The sequence below is a fragment of the Convolutriloba macropyga genome, chromosome 11 (genome assembly GCF_964194025.1).
Source record: "Convolutriloba macropyga chromosome 11, txConMacr16.3, whole genome shotgun sequence".
Classification (NCBI taxonomy): Eukaryota; Metazoa; Xenacoelomorpha; order Acoela; family Convolutidae; genus Convolutriloba; species Convolutriloba macropyga.
In genome coordinates, this window is record NC_134478.1 from 34,757,592 (window position 1) to 34,773,858 (window position 16,267).

The 16,267-nt window shown below is 36.5% G+C and overlaps 1 protein-coding gene across 1 annotated transcript in view; it reads right to left on the reverse strand.

Annotated features, from left to right (window-relative positions):
• Positions 1–889: 889 nt before the first annotated feature.
• The window catches only part of LOC142349112 (uncharacterized), a 42,671-nt gene continuing 27,293 nt past the window's right edge, over positions 890–16,267 (reverse strand). Inside the window, exons 6-11 of the mRNA XM_075400523.1 lie at positions 15,828–16,009; positions 15,151–15,266; positions 3,773–3,933; positions 3,196–3,471; positions 2,369–2,610; positions 890–1,046 (exon numbers count right to left, since the gene is read on the reverse strand). Coding sequence (XP_075256638.1) covers positions 890–1,046; positions 2,369–2,610; positions 3,196–3,471; positions 3,773–3,933; positions 15,151–15,266; positions 15,828–16,009 — 1,134 coding nt within the window. The remainder of the gene's footprint in view (positions 1,047–2,368; positions 2,611–3,195; positions 3,472–3,772; positions 3,934–15,150; positions 15,267–15,827; positions 16,010–16,267) is intronic.

Sequence of the window (16,267 nt, forward strand, 5' to 3'; positions counted from 1 at the left end):
TTTTTTCTGACGTTATTAACACCTTTTTTAATACCGTTTTTAATGTTGTTGACGTTTAAAACCTTTTTTCGACGTTGACTTGGCTTTTTCTGACGTTTTAAGGTCTTTTCAATGTGTGTTTATTAGCCTTCGTGGCCAAGTGATAGATAGTCTTATTTTCAGTGACTTTTTTTTAATAGATGAGCTTCTTAGTCATCGGTGACTCTAACTTGAGGGATGCCACGCCACATCTTCTAGAGGATCAATATCTTCAACAATACGGGTTATTGTTTGTCAGATTTTTTTTTCGAAATTTCAGTTTTTTTTATACAATTCTTGTTATAGTGCTCTTTATGACGGAGTTGGAGGTCGCCGTTGCGTCCATCTCAATCAACTCGTTGATTTCGCCAAAGAGTACACTCATATTTTTGTAATTGTTGGTGATAACGATGTTCGGGACCATCCGGTTGACTACATCTTAAACGAATATCAACAATTCATTAATAATGTTTGGCCTACAAACGTGAAGTTCTCTGGAAACCTGCCTCGGAGAGACCTAGATCCAGTTGTTGTTACAAATAATAATATTTTTTTGAGCGAGAGACTTGGGAAACATTATAAAAGCCCAAAAATTGTAAAGCGTGAGGACTTTCATTATCGAGAAGCCCATCATTTTGATCACTCTGGCCATGGATACCGCCATATGGCGGCCCTTATCTTATCGGTCTTCGAAGAATTCGTCATGAAGTGGTAGCTCACATTGGAATTTAATCAATGTTATCGAATGTCATAGCTTTTGCTTTTAACGTTTGTGTAATATAACCGCTTTCATTCCTGTTTTATTTCTATAACAGTCATGATTCTATGTTTACTCCTCTCTATACATGTTTTTCGGCGGCTTTAATATCTTTCAGATGTATGCGAGGTCATTGTTAATTCCCAAGTCATTCATAAATGCGCGATGTGGGATGTGGTGCCAAGTGTCAACGGTTTCAGCTGCACCAGGCTGGCCAGGGAGGGCTGAAAAATTTATGAAGAACCCGTAGATGCTGCCAGCTTCCCTCCGACTACAACATGCGGGCACCGCTCCAGGCGAGAAATATAGCAGGCATCTTGAAATCCAGAGGCACTTCCTGCTTTGGAACTGATCCCCCGTGTTCCTCTCCTCCCCCCTCCCCAGTGATCTCCCGTGATCCCCCCCGTGATCCCCCCGTGATCCTCCCAACCCCCCCCCCCCCCGTGATCCCCCCGCCTCCGTGAACCTCCTCCTCATTCTCTTCCTCACCCCCCCCCCCTCGTGATCCTGTGATCCTCCCCCCACCATAATATGTCTACCGGGGGGGGGAGTTCCTTGTAGTGTTGACAAATTAATTCTAAAACTGTTTTAATTATCAAACTGAAAGCGTCGACATTTGTTTTATTTGATGTAATGGATTTATTATGATAAAACTAATAATCTATAAACTATTTATAAAAACTATTTATAAAACTGTTTGTATTTCATTAATTATTCCCTTTTAATTAATTAGTTATCTTTTGCGTTTTGTTTTACAGAGCATGATTTGTTGTGAGCTCAGAGCATGATTTCCGAAAAGAGCAGAGTTCCGCTTTGTAGCTAGACTACAGTTAATTCGTGTAAATGACTCATTAATGCTGGCTGGAATACGCGTAGCTTATAATGCGTGCTGGCTGGAATACGCGTAGCTTATAATGCGTGCTGGCTGGATTACATGTAGCTTATAGTGCGTGTTGGCTTGAATACATACCGCTTATAGTGCGTGCTGGCTGGAATACATACAGGTTATAAGTCATGATGGCCAGAATACATACAGGTTATAAGTCATGATGGCCAGAATACAAACAGGTTATAAGTCATGATGGCCAGAATACAAACAGGTTATAAGTCATGATGGCCAGAATACATACAGGTTATAAGTCATGATGGCCAGAATACATACAGGTTATAAGTCATGATGGCCAGATTACATACAGGTTATAAGTCATGATGGCCAGATAAAAGGCATTAATTAAATTGAAAATGTCATGATGCACCGAGTTAAAAGTGCCATGATCAGAACTCTGCTAATAATAAAAATCAGAATGATAATACTATGATTCAGAGCTGATTTGAACACCGACCCAAGTTCGGGGTCAGAATAATTTTAGATCTTTTAGTCATCCGGTTGGAATTTGCGGGCCTTTCCCATTATAGCCCCCCCCCCCATGAAATTGTAGCCCCCCATTATGGTTTATTTAGGGGGGGGGGGCTATATTTTACCTGACCACTCAGCTGAGGGGGGGGGGCTATAATTGGAAAGAACCAAATTTGCGATATCAAAAAACCAAACTAATTACATTTCCATTTTTTATAATATTAAATAAAGTAAACATTTCCTTGAATTGTGGTAAACAGAGGTACAAATGTGTAAGTAGAAGCAGATCGATGCTCCGATTGCCCGAGACTGAACTGGAGAACTTTCTAGAAGAATCAGTAGTCCCAGAGGAAGTGGAGCTGCAGTCATCGTGTGTGGAGTGTGAGGTAGATTTCAGTCGCAGGTATTCTGGACTCGTAAAGTGGATATTGGAAAAGCGCTCGTTTTCCGGGAACAGAGTCTGTACGAGTCTCCGAACCTGTAAATAAAATACAGTTATGAAAAAATAATTTATTATTTTTGATTGTTTAAAAAACCACGAAGCTACATGTTTTCACAATTCAAAAAAATGTGCAATTCAAAAAAGATGTGCAGTTCAAAAAAGATGTACAATTCAAAAAAGCGGTGAATATTTTTGATTAGTATTTTTTGTCTTTTCCCTCCAACTGAAGGGCGCATTTAAGGTAATTTTAAGTAATTTATGTATATTTTGAGTAATTGTTGGCGGCCATATGTTGTCGAGATTTTGAATGACCGGATCAAAAATGTTTGTAATTCTTAATTTTACAAATTTATTGACTTTTTTACTTAATTTTTGCCCGGTTTGAAGAGCGTTTAAATCTATATAGCAATCGTGTAGAAAATTTTCTCTGGTATTAATCTTGTGCGAACCTCTTCAAATGCGTCTTTTAAAACTATTATAAAACCTAAATTTTGTTAACCAGATTTGACTAATATAGTTTTGATTTGACTAAGATACTATATCGGAAAAGCCATTACTACTTCCCGAGTTCAATGTCCTCCCTGAAGTCAAATGACCGATTTCAGACTTTAGAATCAATACCTGCTTTTCGAAGTTATGCAATTGGGCAAAGTAACCATAAATTTGGTCCACACACAATGCCACGTTGTGCAATGCTACAGTCAGCCTGTTGGCGGGCAGCCCTTCATTTGAGTGCTCACTTCTGAACGAGTCGTGACCCCCCGTCGAAAAACTGGTGCCACGGTATGCAAATGCACTGACACTTCCCCCTCTGCACGGGCTGTCGAGTCGGGGCAGGTCGGATCCTGTGCCCAAACTGCCCGAGTGATAACTGCCTGATTGACTTAGACTTCCCGTCTGAAACCAAAGTTGAAATATTTGTTTAAAATAGTTCAATTGTGGCGATTTAATTGTGTCACTAGTTAGTTCACAATAAATTGAAATAACATCAACATTTCGTGTTATCAAAATGAAAGATATAATAATTGTCATCAACTCCACTGTCTTGAAATCAGGATTAGCATGAATACTCAAATACTCTTGCCATTTTAATTCTTAATGGTTGCTAATGCCGTCCTTTCTAACCCCCAATTTTTAGGGATGCAATCGGAAAACCTGGATTGTTTTTCATCGACCCTGGATGTTTTGCTTCACTTACATCTTCATCGTGAGGAGGGATATTGTAGTTGGTGTGAGTGATATGGAGAGGCTGTTCTAACACAGAAGAGGAAACAGGGGGAACATAGTCTTCTTCTCCTTCTACACACCAACACCACTGGATGGAGAACCTCAGCTTCAAAGCACCACTTCTCGTTATATCTGCACAGAAACAAAATACATGACATACTTAATTGACCCTAGTTAAAAGGTGCTATGTTACCCTGCAGAACTCAAAGTCTGCAGAAATAGTATGCCAAAATATACAAAAACAAGCATGGTTTCGGCCAAAATCTCAGAAATGATCCGTGAACGGCCATGAAATTATCAAGATGATGACCACTCAACCTTCAGTTCTTAACAAAAAAATCTTTTCTCAAAACCATTTTCGGTTATGTATATCAAAACGCATATCAAGTGGCTATCACAAAAAGGGGCAATAAAAACTATTTCTGCTTATTGTTGTGCTTCTTCAATTTATATTGGATGATCTTTGAACCATCGAAGCCTGATTTTCATAAGCATGTTCCACTTAAAAAGGGTGTTTCTACGCTGTCAGTCACCCACAGAATGAAGCCGTGTTGACTACCTTCATCCACTAGCACTAGAGCCTTATCTGTGCATAAGAATGGCACTTAACAGTTAACAGCATGTGTGAAAAATCTGTCAATCTAATTTATTAAATGTAAGTCGCACTTGAACGCAATGGTTAACAACGCTCCTATCTCCACATGCTTTAACGATCCTTTAACATGCAGCCTACACGACCATGCTTAAGTGCCTGATCTGTAAAGGTTTTTTTTGCTCATCAAGCATACGGCTGAGCAAAAACAATCGAGACAAAAAGCCATCGACCAATATTCGTAAGCCACTACGGATGGACAACAGTAACAGGCGTCGGTAGTGCAAGGGGTTACACCTGTGTCTGTGAAGCGAGGGGCATGGGTTCGAGACCGAGTCGGTGCAACAAATGGCCTCTGTTTTTGGTCTCAAAAATGGTGAATCTTGTTTTTCATCCACTACTGTGTTTCCTTCTTGCTACCTTCTTTAATTCCCTTCTTATTGATTCTTCTTTATCTAATATATTAAATGTAAGTCGCACTTGAACGCAGTGGTTAACGACGCTCCTATCTTCACATGTTTTAACGATCCTTAAACATGCAGCCTACACGACCATGCTTAGGTGCCTGATCTGTAAATGTTTTTTTGCTCATTAAGCATACGGTTCAGCAAAAACAAGCGAGACAAAAAGCCATCGACCAATATTTTTTGTCTTTGTCGCACTTGAACGCAATGTTTAGCAGCGCTCCTATGTTCACATGTTTTAGCGATCCTTAAGACTGCATCCCACACAATCATGCCTAGGAGCCTGTTCTGCTGTAGCTTACGGCTTAGCAAAAACACGCGAAACAAAAAAGACATTGATAAAAATTTTGCTTATGTAGCAATGGAATAGAGCTATAGCTGTCAAGCGAGGGACATGGCTTCAAGCCCAAGTAGGGGAGGAAAAGAATCTATAATGTACTCTGAAATAATTTTGGGATTTGGTTGTTTTTTGTTGTAGAAGTTTTGGTTGTGGAAGCTCGGTTTATGCTAATTCATTGCGCTCGTTTAACATAGCGCACCTTAATTACAGCAAAGCCAAATTTGTCGCTTAACAAAAATTTGCTGTTAAATAAGGTAATGGACGCGAAAAATACGCATCGGTAGCCTAAGAAGCAAGAGCTGTGGCTGTTAAACGAGGGGTATGGGTTCGAGCCCGAGTTGCCACGAAAAAATCCTATATTTTTTTAAACCTGCTCGGATGATTTTGTGATGCTTTTGCAGGCTTGCTAGTCTATATATTAATTCAACGTCGACAGAGCCACTGAACACCATGTTTAAGCGCCTACCTTAACATGTTTTAGCGGCCCTTAAACGTGCTGTCCGGCAAAAGCGACTGACAACAGTCGGATTTGAACCGGGGTCGGGGGTCGAGGAGCGGCAGCGCAATGAGTTGAGCTAAGGAGCAGTCGAGCCGCGTAGTTTGTCGGGGTTTTTGTCCACTAACGTCACAACTGTTTCTTCTTTATCCAATTCTCTCCTCGTTTCACACTTTTTTGTGCTCCATGTCTCTCCTGTCCCTATCTATCTTCTCTCTCTCTCTATCTATCTATCTTCAATCTATGTTTTAAAGGTAAGTCCAATACCTATACCAATTTCTTTAAACTCCTAATCTTCACATGTTTTAAGGCACCTTAAATATGCACCAAATCGTTTTTCATGATTTTTTAAAAAGTTCAATAACCAAAAATTTGCCATTGCCAAAATAGTCACTGACCGAAAAGCTACCTATACCGTAAAGGTCAATGACTGATTAGCCGCGGATGCAAAAATAGGTCATTGACCGAAAAGCTGCCAATGACCGAACAGCTGACTGTGCTAAAAAGGTCAATGACCGAAACAGTGCGGAAACAAAAAGTGGTCATTGACTAAAAACCTGCTTCTTAAAAATGATTTCATCGCCGAAAAATTTGTCACACGGAACTATTCCTTGAATGACATGTGCCGATGCATCACAGATATTAACACAAAGATTCTCTAAGTCCAGGTCAATTACCGAAACGAAATTGAAGATGTTAATTTTTCCTTCTAAATGATAGAAATAATGATAGAAATTTAAATTACCTAGATAGAAATGATATATGGTCAAGCTTTTGTGTAGTGTTTTTAAATTCTCAACCAAGTTTGTTGCAGTTTCTTTTCTCCTTCTTTGGTCTTTTTCTGTTTATCTTTTTTTCCCTTCGTTTTTAATTTTTTTCTATTTCTTTTCACTTCGCTCTTTTTTTTCTCCCTCTTTCGCTTTTCTTTCTTCCTTTGTATTCCTTTTCTGTCTTTTCTCTCTTTTGTCTTTTTCTTTTCTATCTTTCTTTTATCTGTTTCTCTTTCTTTTCTGTTCTTTTTATCTGTCTTTCTAATTTTTTTCTCTTTCGTTCCTCTTCTGCTTCTCTTTAGTTTCCCGTTTCTGTTTTCCTTTCTGTTTTTCTTTCGTGTTTTTCTCTTTGGTTTCTGTCCTTTCTTTTCTCTGTTGCTCTTTTCTCTGTCTTTTTTTCTCTCTTGCTTTTCTCTTCTTTTCTATTTTTTGTTTCTGTTTTTCTTTTCTCCTTTCTGTTTCTTTTTATTCTTCTATTTTTTTCTATCTGTGTTTTGTCTTCTTTCTTTTCTCTCTCTTCGTTTATTTTTTTGCTTTTCTCTCTTTTTTCTATATTTCGTGCCTGTCTTTTGTCTTTTTCTCTTCGGTTTTTCTTTTCTCGCTTTCTTTTTATTTCTGTTTTCTGCCTTTCTTTCTCCTTCTTGCCCTCTTTTGTTCTATCTCGCTTCTCTCTTCAGTTTCTCAGTTTCTCTTTTTTCTCTCTTTCTTCTCTCTTGCTTCTCTTTTTCTTTTCTGTCTTTCGGTTGTGTCTCTTTTCCCTTTTCGGTTCTTTTGTGCCTTTCTTTTCTGTCGTTTCTTTCTTTTCTCTTGCTTTTCGCCCTTCCTTTTCTCTTTCTTTTCTGTCTTCCTCCTCTCTTTTTTCTGTTCTCTTTTTTCTCTCTGCCTTACTTTTATCTTTTTTCTTTTTTCTCCTTCTCATTTCTTTTGTTTCTCTTTTTCGTTTCAATTATTTTTCCTCTCTGTCTTTTCTCTCATATTATCTGTTTTTCTTTGTCTTTGTCTTTTCTTTCTTTGTTTCTCTGTTTTTGTTTTCTCTCCTTTTATTGTCTTTCTTTACTGTCTTTTTTTTGTTTCGTCTCTATTTTTTTTCTGCCTCTTTTTCTCTCTTTTCTCTCCTCCTTTTCTCTTTCTTGTGTTCCGATTGTCTTTCTTTTTTGTTCCTTTTCTCGCTTTCTTTTCTCGTTTGTTGCTTTTCTTGTTCTTTTTTCTGCAATTCTCTATTTCCTTTCTTTCTTTTTATTCGCCTTTGTTCGTTTTCTATTTGTTTTCTTTTTGTTTCTTGTTTTTTGCTGTTTTTTCTGCCTTTCTGCCTTTGTTGTTTTTTTTCTGCCTTTCTTTCGCCTTTCTTTTTCTTCTTTCTTTTCTCTTTGTTCTTTATTTTTCGTTTCTTTCTTTTTTCTGTTTTTACATTTTCCTTTTCTTTTCTGTCTTTTTCCTCCATTTCTCTCTTGCTTTTCTTTTTCTTCTTTTTCTTTTCTCATTTTCTGATTAGCTTTTCTCGATTTCTTTTCTCTCCTTATCTTCTTTTTATCTTTTCAATTCTTTGTCTTTTCTGTCTTTTTTCCTGTCTTTTTTTCTTTATCCCTCTCTAGCCTTTGTCTCGTTCCTTTCTGTCTTTTTTTTCTGTCTCTCTTCTCTTTCGCTTCTTTTTTTCTGTTCTTTTTTCTGTCTTTCTTTCGTTTATTTCTCTGTTTTTTTTTTTCCTTTTTTTATCTTTTTTTTCTTTTGCCTTTCTTTCTAATCCTTCCCTATTTCGTTCCTCAATTTCGTTTTTCGTTAACTTCTTTAGTTTTGTTTGTTCTTTTCGCTTTCTTTTACGTTTGTTCTCGATTTTCTTTTTTTTTCTGCCTTTCTTCCGCCTTTTCGTTTCTTTCTTCTTTCTTTTCTCTTCTTTCTCTATCTCTCGTTTCAGTCTCTTTTCTCTGCATCGCTTCTTTTTTTTTTCTTTTCTGTCCTTCTTCCGCATTTTCTTTTCTTTCTTCTTTCTTTTCTCTTCTTTATCTTTCGTTTCTCTCTGTTTGCTCTGTATCGCTTCTTTTTCTCTTTCTTTTCTGTCTTTTTCTCTCCTTTTCTCCCGCTTTTCTCTTTCTTCTTTCTCTATTCTCTTTTCTTTTCTGATTTGCTTTTCTCGCTTTCTTTTCTCTCTATCTTTGTGTTTTCTTTCGTTTTGCTGCCTGTTCTATTTTCTCTCTCCTTTTCTCTTGCTTTTTCTCTTTTCTTTGTTTTTTTTCTGCTCCTTTTCTTTTTTGCATTTCTGTTTCGTTTCGCTTTCTTTTCTTTTGTCTTTTGTTTTCGTCTATCTTTCTATCTCTTTCCTTTCTCTCTCTTTTGCCTCTTGTTTTTTTTTCTTTTCTGTTTTTCGTTCCTGTATTTCCTTGCTCTTTTCTGTTTCTTTTCCCTCTTTGTTTTGTGTTTTCTATTTTGCCTTTCTGCCTTTCTTCTTTTGCTGTCGCTCTTCTCATTTCCATTTTCTGCTCATTTTCTGCTCATTTTCTGCTCATTTTCTGCTCATTTTTCACTTTCTATTCATTGTTTTTCTTTTGATGTTCATTTTATACCTTTCTCGCCTATTCTTCTCTTTCGTTCCTCTCTTACGTTTTTTCTTTAGTTTATTGTTCTTTTCTCTTTCCTTTCTTTTTTTCCTTTATCTGCTGCTTTTCTTTTTCTTGTTTGCCTTTCTTTTCTGTCTGGCTTTTCTCTTTCTTTTTTGTCCTTCGTTTCCGTCTTTTTTTCTCTCTTTTTTTCTCTTTTTTCTGTTCTTGTGCCTTTCTTTTTTCTATTATTTCTTCCTTTTCTCTCTTTTTTTTCTGCCTCTGTTTTTCTTTTTTTGCTCTCTTTTTTTCTCCTTTGCTTTTCTCTCTTATCCGTTCTTCTCTGAATTGCTTTTCTCTTTATTTTCTCTGATGCTCTTCTTTTTTGTTTGTTCTTTTTGTTTTTCTGCTTTTTCTGTTCTTTCTCTCCTTTTCTCTCTTGTTTTTTTCTCTTTTCTTTCTGTCTTTCTGTGCATTCTTTTTTCTCTTTCGTTTCTTTTTTTCGCTTTTCTTTCATTTTCCTTTCTGCCTATCTTTTTATCTCTTGCGTTTCTCTTTCTTTTCAGTTTTTCTTTTCACTCTTGCTCTTTTTTTCGCGTTTTTTTCTCTTTTCGGTTTTTTGTTTCTGTCTTCTCTTTTTCCCTCTTTCTTTTCTGCTCTTTTCTTTCCCGTACTTTTCTCTTTCGGTTCTTCTTTTTTTTCTGTTCCTTTTTCTGCTTTTCTCTTTTGTTTCTTCCTTTTCTCCTTTGTTTATTGTGTTTTTTCTTTTTCTTTCCTGTTCTTTTTTGCCTTATTTCTCATTCTTCTCTCTTTCGTTTTCTTCATTTTTTCTTTTCTTGTTTTTCCTTTCTCTCGCTTTACTTTCTTTTGTGCTTTTTTTCTCTTTCCTTTCTGCATTTTTTTCTCTCTTGCTTTTTCCTTTTCTTTTCTCTGTCGGTTTGGTCTTTTCTCCTTTTCTCTCTTTTCTCTTCTTTTCTGCCTTTTTTCTTTTGTGTTTTTTTTCTCTTTCTTTTTATTTTCTCTTTTTTGCCCTTCTTTTCTTTCTCATTTCTTTTCTCTCTTCTTTCTCTATCTTTCGTTTCTTTCTCTTTTTTTCTGTATCGTTTCCTTTTTTGTCTTTTTTTCTCCTTTTCTTTTTTTCTCTCGCTTTTCTCTTTCTCTCTTTTCACTTCTTCTTTTCTGGTTTGCTTTTTTCTATGATTTTTTCTTTTATATTGTCTTTCGTTTCTCTCCCCTTTCTCTCTTTTCCTCTTTTCTCTCTTTCTTTTTTTTCCTTTTCTCTCGCTTTTCTTTCTTTCCTTCCTGTATTTTTTTTGTCTTTTATGTCTTTCTTTTCTCTTTCTTTTCTCTTTTCTTTCTGTCTATATTTTTCATCTCTTGCTTTTCTCTTTTTTTCTGTCTCTATCTTTTCTTCTTTGATCACTTGGTTCTCTCTTTCTCTTCTTTATTTCTTTTCTCTTTTTTCCTTTTTCTCAAGCGTTTCTCTCTGTTTCTCATTTTTGCTTTCTTTTCTCCCTCCTTTTCTCTGGCTTTTCTTTTCTCTTTCGCTTTTCTCTTCTTTTTTTCTTTCATTTCTGTTTTTCGTTTCTCGATTTCTTTCTTTACTTTCTTTCTTTTATCTTTCTTCTCTGTCTGGTTTTTCTCTTTTTTCGTTTCTTTTTCTTTTCCCTCTTTGCTTAGTCTTTCGTTTCTCTGTATTTTCTCTGCTGTTCTGTTTTTTTTCTCTCCTGTTTTTTTCAGTTTTCTCCTGTGCTTTTTTTCTGCCTTTTGTTTTCTCCCTTTCCTCTGTCTTTTCTCTTTCGTTTCTTTCTCTTTTCACTTTCGAATGTTTAAGCTCCGTATCATCGCATGTTATAAAGGCTCCCTAAATTTGCGGCCTAACGTAGAACATGTGTTACGGTATGCCACCATGTAGATTCTCGTTATCTGTAAAAGTCTTAGCGCTCCTTAAATATTCAGGAAGGTAAAGCCGAAAACTTCGTTCGACAAAAAACTGTTGGCACTTAGGGTAATATACACAAACCAAACACATCGGTAGCGAATCGTAGTACCTATTGCTCTTGAACGAGGGGCATATGTTCCAACCCTAGGTGGTACAAAAAAATCTGATTTTTTAACCTTCTATTCTTTTAAATGATTTTCTTGTGATGCTTTTGCGGGCTTGCTAGTGAAATTAAAAACTTTTATGGTTTTTAGATAGTCGTATTACTCCTTGAAGTGCGAATAATACCACTAAAGACACAAAAATTACTTGGTAGGCACAGCTTTCTTTCGATGTATTAGCAATGTTAGCAAGCCAGGGGTAAGTAACCCAAAAAGTCCCCTAGTCTCATTTATAGAGTCCACACTGTGAGCCGACATGTCTTCTGATGCCCACATAGGTGGTGCTCGCATGTTTTCTGCTATTTTAGTTGTTGGTCTCTGCGGGAAATTCAAACTCAGTATCCTCATCTGCTTTCATTGTACGTTCCTCAGGCAGTTTATTGCCCTTCTCCGGCCTGGGCAGATTATGGTTTAAATAGCGATTATCAATAGACGTTGCCCAATTAATTTTAACTATAACTGAAAACTAACTGATTATTAACCAATTTAACGATAAAGTTGCAAATTATAGAACAAAATTTCTGTAGAGTTCAGAAAATCTGCTTTTATCTTTGAAGAATGAGAGGTTGCAAGAAATAAGCATTGAAACATAATCATTTTTTGTTTATATAATAATTTGTTGTCAATTTGTTTCCATTGACAAAGACTATTGTCACAAAGCGTCTCCGGGTTCAACTTTGCAGAAATTCATATAGAAGATGAATAGCAAAACAATTATTTTGACGACGCTACTGTGACCGGCAGTTACTGTAGCAAAAGATTGTCCATTAATTTTCGAAAATCTTTACCTCAAATTTAAGTTTACAAATTTTACCTCCAAAAACTTTAAAACTCCCGGACATTTATCCTTACAAGTTGTTATATTTAAAATGTTTTTTAGCATTTAGTGACCGTTCCCTAGTCGAGCTTACGCGCCAATCTTGTAAGATCTTGTAAGAATCTTGCAAAAAGTGCTTATCTTGTAAGATCTTGCAACCACACGCTTATCTTGTGAGACATCTTGTAAGATCTTACAAAATGAGCGTGTCTAAGCCTTCTTGTAAAACTTGGCTATCTTGCAAGATGTCTTGCAAGATCTTACAAGATAGGCGTTTTCTGAACACATCAAAAAATTAAGAAACTAAAAGAAACGGAATAAAAACATTCTAAAAACTTTGTTTTGATTGTTTAACTGAAAGCTGTGAATTAAAAGGCAAAATTATGTTAAAAATTGTGGTCCCAATGGAATTTTTTAGTTCTGGACCCAAGTGTTAAGAGCCGTGAACAAACTTGGTTGCTATAAATATTTGAGAAAACCATTGAAACAATTATCAGAAAATTTTTCTCGAGTAGAATAATTCAAATACCTTGTTTACGGTGAAGTTGATAAGAAACTTTTTGTTCAGGCCTGATAGCAAAATTGATTTCCGACAAAAAAATTTTAGACATTGATTTTTTTCTTTAAGCTATGTGACAGCCTCAGTAGAAGTGCCATTCTGCTATAGAACAAGATTACAACGGATTGGAAGGTCGACAAAAGTGACCATTTGCGATTTTCGGCAGGTGCATAATGAAACAGTGAAAAACGTTGTATAATCGCAATGAGAAAAGGAGGAGGGGAACACACCCAGAACATACTGGAAAAATCTCAACAAAGTCAGTTTTTTAAACAGACTTGAGATAATTTTCCGACAGAAGTTTGCTATTTTATTTAAAACCATGTTTTTAGGTCCCCGGCGATTAAAAAGGACTATCTTGCAAGAATCTTACAAGAGAAAACGCCTATCTTGTAAGATTCTTGTACGAAAAACGCCTATCTTGTAAGACTCTTGCAAGAGAAAACGCCTATCTTGCAAGAACCTTACAAGGGAAAACGCCTATCTTGTAAGATTCTTGCAAGAGAAATCGCCTATCTTGTAAGACTCTTACAAGATTACATGCCTATCTTGTAAGTTCTTGTAAGAATCTTGCAAGACTCTTGTAAGATTATACAATTTGGTGCAAGACTCTTGCAAGATTCTTACAAGATCTTACAAGATAGGCGTGTAAGCTTGACTAGGTTTGTTATGATACTTTGATTTTTCGGATTTAAAAAGGCGCAAAACAAGTGTAACTTACAAACCGTATTTATAATAAATGGTTCGATTCAATTATCCAGCTCAAGTTCGCAGTGTCCTTGAATCTAGGGGTTTTTATGGTCAGTCAGGTTATCTGTAATTCGGACTACTGTATGCAGTGAGAGGTTAGAGCAAGCCTAGGCAACTACCTATTAACACTCCTTTGAAGATGGGTGATTAGCTTGAACTGTAAATTACATCTGAAACCCAGGTATGAAGAATATGGCTGCGTGCTGGTAACTACTGTCTTGAGGGTTTCCTCCGTTTGGTGGTCGAGGTAATTTTTGGCTGGTGGAGAGTTGCAGTACGCCCTAGTTTCATTCACGGTTGTCTGTGGCGCTGAGAATAGCTTCAAGGTTTTCCATCACATTTTAAGTCTCAGTGGGGAAACTGCTTGGCCCTCCCGAGTTGAGAATATCGTCGGATTCAAACATAAGAAATCGTCGGTTTTCGTCGCTTTTATTTCGCCAAAACCGATCAAAGCCCTTACCTTTTTTTCGTCGGTTTGATCGGTTTTCGTCGCCATTTAAACATAAGAAGCGTCGGTTTTCGTCGGTTTCAAAACGTAAGAAGCGTCGGTTTTCGTCGGTTTCAAAACGTCCTCTGGTTTCCTGGTTTCTTTTTTTTGCTTTAATGATTCTGCAGGGACCTTGAGTCATATCAAGACCGAGACTCTAAAGTTTTGCAGTTATAATCACCTTTTATAATGACTCATGATGTATTCATCAGTCTTTCGGATCTCCGTTTTTTTCTTTTTGGAGAGTGTTTATGACTTAATTTTGTTGATTGGATTGTGATTGTGTTTTTCGACTATTGGGTTTTTATTTACTGGGAAGTTTTGTTTTGTTAATTTTTTCTGTATCTAATACCTGAGGTCTGAACTGGTCTGCACCTGGGCTATACGTGTTTTTATATTGGTTAGTTCTTTTGAAAACGACTTTGCCTAAATTTTCTATTGCAGAAGGTTTAATTGCAAGCGCTCTAGTATTGTCTGGTTATCCATTACTACCTGTTACTGTACCTTTTTAATTATAATTAAAGTAACTGTGTTAGGACCGTAGGTAATTTAATGGAGCCAAGATTTCAAAGCGGTCATTTGCTTTGTGGAGAGGATTGGGTTTTGTTTTGGTACAAGCTTTGAAATTTTGTTCTTGAGAACTTGATGTTGTCTAGTCCTTTTTTGCCCAGCGTTGTGTTCTATTACCCCTCATTTTGATATTTTGATAGTGGTTGTAGGTATGTTAAAAATGTATTGCTGAGCTTAAACATTTCATTGGTTTAATGTCTGAGTTAACTCTTTGGCTATACGTTGAAAGGTTTACTATTTGTCGTGGTAAAATCAGTACGGGGCAATGTATAAAATTTTTTGATTCATGTTTTTCAAAATTTCTTTTATTCTGAATACGGCTGAATACGGAGTTTTTCTAGATGGTCTCAATTATTTGGCTTTTTTTGTTGTCATTTCTCTTCATCGAGTGAATTCTGTTCGGAAGAGTTTTCAATATCTTTTTATGCCTTCTATTCTACTCTATATCCTTCTTTTCTACTCAGTCTAATTTTTGTTTCCATTGTGGTTTTTGCGGTTATTTTTTGTTCGTGTCTATACTTCTCCATACTTTTTGGAAACGCCTAATTTTACCACATTTCGTTTCACAAATCACGTTTTGTGCAAATTTTTTAAATGTCTGAACCTGTCTTTACCTCTGCAATTATAGCAATTTTGTGTTGATGGGTTTGCTCGCTTTAAACTCTAGCTATGGGTCCTTGCTTGATTTCTAGAGTTTTCTTGCCTTTTTGAAGTTGTTTGTGGTTTGTAGATTTTTGTAATTTTTCAAAGCTCTTCAAATCTTAGATGTCTGCTTGTGCCTTGTTTTGGAGTCTGTTTAGAAATGTGGACTTGTTAGGTTTGTTTCATCGTATCTATAGTGTCGAAATCCCGAAATCCTTTGTTCTTTACCTATAGTTTCTGTGACGTTTTCGTGGCTGTACATGTTGTCTGTGTACATGAATGTCTGTCCCACGTCTGTTTGCAATTTGAGCATTCCTCTCACTGATTTTACTGTTATTGTGAACCTAAATAAGTAGTTTTTGAGATCATGAAAAAACTCGAGAAAACAGAACAAAACAAAAACTTCTATTAGTAAGCTTAGGCATTGTCGGTTTGATACATGAAAAACTTTGTTATGTTTGGTTTCTTCTGCATCTTAATTTTTAAAAGGTTTCGGTCTGTTTGATTCAAGACTGATGCCGTCAAGAGTTACAAATCGAATTTTGAGACCTCGACGCTTCTTACAGTACCACAGCTTCCCCAAGTTAAACACCGAACAAAACCACTTTGTCGACGAAAAAAGGGTGCTTTCGTTGTTTTCAGGTAAAAATTGTCGTTTTACCGAAACCCAAAATTTCTTTTGAAAATGCCATGGCCGAATTCTTATTATTAACTTTTCATTTCTTTTGTCACAGTTACGGCAAGATCTACCGTGCAAATTTGTCATCCCAAAGAATTTAAGACAAGAAAAGGTAATTGAGGGACACTTTAGAAAACTCCCGTGTCTAAACTCATAACATCTTTTTCTGCTAATTTCGATACATGTAGCCCTATTTTTGAAAATCAGGTTATGCCCATTTACCAACCTTCCACCAATGACTGGATAGAATACCCCAGTGGTGGTGGTCCATTCCTGCATACTACCAGAAGAGGATGATGTGGATGAGGAAGAGGACATTGTGGCGTATCCAGGGTAGCCAGATGAAGATGGTTTCTTCCTCACTCGACATTTGGTCTTCCACTTCTGACCGCCGAAGGCGAACTTGACCTGGGAAAAGAAGGAGTTTCAGACTGTTTACTCGCCGCTGTGTTGTATTTGTAAATTAACTTTACTCCGCTGGTTCGTAAATCTTTTAGGTCCCTAACTTTCCAATAAAAAATCAATCAAATGTAATTTCAACTCCTTGTCTCGGTTGCAGTTTAAACCTTGTTGAATAGCACTTTAATTGAAACTGTTTTCAGAATAAGCTAAATTATCCACAAATCAGATATAGAAAATGCAACTGATGTGAACAACAGCATAAAA